The 6,287-nt window shown below is 40.2% G+C and overlaps 1 protein-coding gene across 1 annotated transcript; it reads left to right on the forward strand.

Annotated features, from left to right (window-relative positions):
• Positions 1 to 4,201: 4,201 nt before the first annotated feature.
• Positions 4,202 to 5,811, forward strand: LOC116264686 (uncharacterized). The gene has a single exon (XM_031645032.2). The coding sequence runs from the start codon at positions 4,970 to 4,972 to the stop codon at positions 5,495 to 5,497; it is 528 nt and encodes a 175-aa protein (XP_031500892.1). The 5' UTR covers positions 4,202 to 4,969; the 3' UTR covers positions 5,498 to 5,811.
• The last annotated feature ends 476 nt before the right edge of the window (positions 5,812 to 6,287 follow it).

Consider the following 6,287-nt stretch of genomic DNA (forward strand, 5'->3'; position numbering starts at 1 on the left):
CATGATAGGCACTGAATGTTCTATCCCTGGCATCCTAGGATCGCTGAGTTGGCAAACCCATGACTCGGACTCGGATCTACAGATGATTGGGTCACTGAGTTAGCGAGTTGATTTATCGATTCGGTTGAGTTTTTAAAATAACGATAATGTAAATCACTGCAACTAAATCGGGCGAGTCAGGACCGAGTCATTGGGGGTGAGTCTGGCCAACTTTGTCATGTGGCCGGCTTTTTTAGCAATCCGAGCTGACTCAGACCATTCTCAATCCAACCCGGTGAGTTTGCCAACTATGCTTTAAGAAGTTATAACAGGTTCTTAATAGGTGTAATGCCTAACAACGTTATAGTGTTCTATTGTTTCTCTAAAAGGGAAAAAATGTGAGTTACCTTATGGATTGATCTTATTAAGGGCCAAAGCTTGATAATAAGTAGATTAGTTTTTTGAAACATTCTCTCTCAAAAAAGTTTAACAGTTTAACGTTATCACCCATGGCTAAATTTAACAGTTTTTATGACTCAAAAAGTTTTAAGAAAAAGTGGACAGCGAAGTTATCTTAAATTAAGAACACTGGGAAGGAAAGAATTAACGGATCGGAAAGTTTGCACGTCCTTTCCTCCCTCAAGAAGACCTTTTGCTTCCCAATCTGAATTTCATATGTTTTTAGTAGGATGTACAACCAGTCAAGCCAATTAGAATCGAACTCACCCATGCAAGCTCGACTAGAGTAAACAAGTCGAGCTCGAGCTTGAGTTAGAGCTCAAGTCATAAACGAGATGGGTTCGAGTTACAAGAGCTGACTCATTTAAACTTGACTGGGCTCATTTCTTTTCGGTTGGTTAATCTTCAAGGGTATGTCAGTACTTTTTAAAAGGAATAACTCCTTTTTTTGTGGTAAGTCTGCTTAAACGAGTCAAGCTTGAGGTTGGACTTTGTTTACCGAGTCAAGCTTGAGGTTGGACTTTGTTTACCGAGTCAAGCTCGAGCTCACCTCATAAAGCTCGACCCGAGCTCAAGCATAGCAATATGTCAATCTCAGGCTGAGCACGGCTCGTTGTGTTACAAAGGTGTAGTGTTTTGCCGCCACAAAATGTCTTAGTGGCAGTTCGAGCAGTGGCACTATGACTAGCGCCAAGTTTTAGCGGCAGAAATTACCTGTTTTTTTTCTTGCTGTGGTTGGGAGGTCGTTTGTTAATGGCTCCAACATTGGGTGTCCCTCTGTAATTTTTTCCAAAAAAAATTAAATAAATAAAACAAATAAAAGGTATAAATAAAAACAAAGCAACTGGTCCCATTATTTCTTTATTTATGCACATCCAATACTAGGATGATAAGCTTCATTGTTTTCCGTTCGTTGAAGCCTAATCAAGTGACATGCTTTGTCTAAAGTTTTATGGTTAAATGCATACTAATATAAGGAGCTAGGTATGCTTATCTACCAGTAACTGTAGCAAAAATGAGCCCAATGTGCTCATATTTTCACATTATATAAAGAAGCTAAACCTTGTTGTTTTAAAAATGTTAAACCATGCGCATACACACACATACATTATATATCTATGGACCAGTAAGAGAATGGTGATTTTAAGTTATTTAAAATATATACACACATACAAAATATCTGCTTTAAATGGTCGGTGTTAGTTAAATGGCTGGGTGACTCTAGCTAATTAGAGTCATAGTTCACTCACTATATATATATATATATATATATAATCCAAATATGTCAAAATGTTGTCAAATAACTAAAATTCAAGTTTCATATAAATTTAAGAATATTTAATTATGTCACATGTCAAAATGTTGTCAAATAAATAAAATTCAAGTTTCATATAAATTTAAGAATATTTAATTATGTCACAATAATGTGAAATTAATGTCTAGGTCCTACTTCTTTGTTAATGTCATGGCATGAATTGACAAGCCATCAAATGATAAGGATATACGTTCAAAACGAGATATTATTTTCTACACAACTTCTTTAACTAGACTGGAGAGATTTCACATTCATAAATTCATTTCACTGGAGTAAATTACAGGAATTGAACATACATGTGTAAGTTATGGTAGTGGCCAGAGGTCTTCAAAACCTCATCACAGTGAAGTTAGACTACATTACCCACGCCAAACCCAAGTCAATGTCTCAAGATGCTCCTCATTCAAATAATCATGGTTCTACCATTGTTAGTGGTGAATAGAGGTCGTTTGACCGTTAAAATACTATGAGTGTTACATAAATTTATCTTAAAAATTGAAGCAGATTCATGAAACATTAAAACAAACTGCAGATTAAATATTTACTAAGTATTTCATTTGATAAACCATCCTATAAAGAACTATATTCATGGATCTGCATTCCGGATTTAAAATAATGGCTCATTGCAGTAGCGGATCTACTTGTTCGTTGGGGTAGGCCACTGCTCACACCAGCCCATCAAAAAATTCATTACAATATGTTAACTTCACATTGTCATGACTCTAAATTTATATGCAGTGCCCACACCAAAGTTGTTTAACAAGTGTCTAATTCTGAATCACTGTTGAGGGCATGCACACTACTCTCGTTATTCATAATTTTTTGTCGTGGGTCACAAATATTCTACATGCCCAAGTAGCAACTACCAAAGTATTCATGCTTCTCTTGTTTCGATCGGGATCAAATCCAGCAGAAAAATAAAAAATGGAGAAAAAAAACAGGGGGACCTGATCCATCGAATCATGACTATATTAGCTATTCTAATACTAAAACTGATAGCAAGATTCGATATAAATGAAATTGTGCAAGCAGATCTGCAATTTCCTTTTACCATGCAAACATATTGTGGGTCGATCGAATCTTCTTCCTCCATATTAATCAATTGCTGTTTTTCTCTTTTCCATTGAAACCATTCATTCTGAAAAGTTATAATAGCAATCTATTTTTTGTTTTCCTTGCTTGTCAGGCTGCCACCATTAGTTTCTTATTGCATCCACAATGAGAAACTTCAAAGCATATTTTCCGATCACGACCTCCCCATCCCCTAAAATGTAAAGAGAAAGTGAGAGATAAGTGTCTATTATCTAAATATTTAGTCATATGAGAATATCTGGTAGTTGGTTGATGTCAATTTCTCTCCCTCTCTCTCTCTCTCTCTCTCAACATTTGGCAGCTGGCTTATTTTGTCATCAAGGTAGGCTTGTTCATGAGTATTTGAGTTCGAGCTGGGTCAGCTCGAAGTCTACTTGAGTGCCATAAGCCACAACTTGAGCTCCGCTCAGCTCAAGCTTAGAGAGCGCGAACTCGGCTCAACTAAGCTCGAGCCTAGGATTGGCTGGAGCTTTAGCCAAACCAAACCGTATGTAAAAAATTTTACTATAATGTGAGACACGTGTGGGTTGTCAGCTAAATAAGAGTACATTAGGATAACTTTTCACTTGTGATAAAAAAAAAGAAAGTATTTTTTACATATTTTTTTCTCCATGAGCTTAATGAAGTTTGACTTAGTCCAGTAGCAAAACTACATATAGGGTGGCGTGGGCAATTGCCTTCAGTAACATAATTTTTACATAGATGTTTTACATTTATTTACTTGTATAAGTTGTGCCCATCAAAAATGAGAATTTTTACTACAGTACCTTATAGCCAAAAATTTCTGACTTCACCATTGACGGAGTCGAGTTTGTCTAGCTCAAGTTCACCTCGATAAATTAATTGATTTCATTTGTTCACTCAAACTTGAATAGTTTCAATTCTCTCTCTCTCTTGCCAGCAACATTTGGTAGCAGGTTCTCTCCCTTTCGCTTTATATACACTTTAAGACTTCTAACATTGTTGTTAGAACCATAACAAACAGTCGCTAGACCATCAAACTATTGTTAACATAAGAGTTGTGTGAGATGGACCTAAAAGAATAAAGAATGTGTTAATCCATTCTACCACCGGACAGACTTAAAAGGTGGGATCTGGCTCACATAAAAAAGCGTACCAGGGCCAGAACCTAGCCGCAACACGCGGCACGACTCAGGGTTAAACCTGGCCGGGCTTGTGGGGGCTATCCTGGCCCCAGGTAGGCTCGGGCCCACCCGTAACATGGGCCTATCCGTCTCGGAAGCGCCAGTGGAGTAACCAATGTCCAAAATGCAGAGGAGGGAATGTGTCCAGTGGAGAGGCAACCAAAAAGCCTGCCAGCAAAAAGCCGAGATAGTTCCTCCTCTCTTTTCTGGCGCAAAGAAGAGGGTGCGGTAGGAGGTAGATTTTCCAAGGCATTTACTCCACGCCAGCGGCCCAAGCCACCCCGAGAAAGAGGCCTCGGTGCAGCTCCCTGCCCACTTCTTCTGAGAGAAAGAGAGAAGACTCTGGTTTCTGGTGGGCCGGAAAGAGATTGGCAGGAGGAATTATTCCTTTCAAACTCTTTAAAAAAGAGAGACCAATCGAGAGCCGGAATGATCTTACAATTTTTTGTGCGCAGTACTGGTAAAAAGATACAGACAGGCGGGCGGGAGAGAGAGAGAAAATGGTTGTCCGTCACATCCATGGCCGCAACTGCGGAGCCTTGCTCTTCGTCTGGTGATGCCAAGAGCAGAAACCAAAAAGGGAAAGAAAAAATCAGGCTTCGTTTTCAATTTTCATAGCCTCTTTGGAGAGATGGAAGCACATCCTTCTCCTGCATGACCATCGTCTATAACCTTTTCTGTCTTTTCCCGTTCATCTTTTCCAAGGAATTCCCACCCCCCAAAAAGAAAAAAGGATAGGGTAAAGAGGGCAAAAAGAGAAAACGAGTGTCTGCTGGTACAACATTGCTGTCTGAGGGTGTCAAGGTGGCAAAATCGAACAGGGCCATATCCTTTCACATCAGGCCCATGTACATCATTTAAGGGCCCCTGTGTTATATGTTAACTCCCCACATCCCCTTCTGATTCCCTGGCCTTCCCTCTCCAAGGCCCTTCTCCCCTCCCCCAGCTTTTGAATACGTCTCTTTGGGAGCGAGAAGCCATGGCGGATGGAGATTTTGATGAGGACGAAGTTTGGTCTGTGATAGGACACAGGGAGAAGTGGGAGGGCGGGTGTAGGGGCAAGAAGAGCAGCGATGCAACTACACCAAAAAGAGCAGCGTATGGTGCCTCCAGGATGATCCCTAGGAGTGGTGGCACCGCCAACAGCCCTGAGGCCAGAATCTTCCAGCAATCTGCTCCGGTTAACATCCCCGACTGGTCAAAGGTTTATAAGAATGCCGTAATTACATCGTGGGATTTTGGTTGTGATGATGATGGTGGAGGTGGAGGTGGAGGTTGTTATGGTTTTGAGGATGATGGTCATTACAGAGGGAGTCTCAATGATGGTTCTGATGATGATGATGAAGACGATGATAGGGTGCCACCGCATGAATTGATTGCCAAGAAGCTTGCGAGGAGCCATATCACAACCTCTTCTGTTTGTGAAGGTGCGGGGAGGACTCTGAAAGGGAGGGATCTTAGCAAGGTCAGGAATGCAGTCCTGACTAGTACTGGTTTTCTTGAATGAGGATATACAACCCCTTTTTTTGCAGATTTAAAGCCCAGATGAAGAGTGATGGTTCTTGTTTTTCTCTGCTTTTGAGTATCTTGATGTTGGGATTCTGCTTTTAGGTGTTTTTTTTTCCTCTTCTTCCTGTCACAGATGATACAAGAATGTCAGGCTCCACTTTTTGGTCCCTTTGGTGCCTGAAAGTTTTGTTTTTCTGCTTTGTTTAGGTTTAGGGAGACAAGAGTCTGGGATTAAGTTCTATATGTGGACTTCCTCACCTTCTTGCAGAAATGAAGATTTTCTTATGAATAATTTTCTCTCTTCATTTTTTCAGTCCTTCTAGCCCCAAATCGAGCAGATTCTGCATTTTTGGTAGTTCAGACACCTTATTTTTCATCATTAAACTGGGCATTCGACATGCTTTTCTTAACGAATGAAGCATAGAAAACTGAAGGAGAAAACGAAATGGATTCTGCGCTTCCCTTTCCCACCCACTTCTTCTTTTTCCATCCTTTTTTTTTGTGTTGACCCCCAATGTCCTGCAGTATATGCTCTGTGCTTCTCTGTCTTGCACGTGATCCCCATATTTGATTCTGTCTCCTCAAATGGGCGCAAGTTAAAAAGGTCCTTTTCTTTTCTTCTTTCTGGAGAAGATGGAAACACTTTTAGCGCTAGCTTTATGGCAGGGTTTTGGTGGGATCACTGATGCCCCCAATTTGTCCTCTTCTTGTAGTTTTATCCTCTTGGTGGGTTTATTAATGAGCTGGTGGACGCTAGCTCTGCATTCCTGGTTTTCAGTATATTAATG

Source organism: Nymphaea colorata, chromosome 11 (assembly GCF_008831285.2).
Source record: "Nymphaea colorata isolate Beijing-Zhang1983 chromosome 11, ASM883128v2, whole genome shotgun sequence".
NCBI classification, from domain to species: Eukaryota; Viridiplantae; Streptophyta; class Magnoliopsida; order Nymphaeales; family Nymphaeaceae; genus Nymphaea; species Nymphaea colorata.

Excerpts from the sequence above, each read along its gene's own strand:
- LOC116264686 (XM_031645032.2), top strand. The coding sequence starts at position 4,970 with ATGGCGGATGGAGATTTTGATGAGGACGAAGTTTGGTCTGTGATAGGA.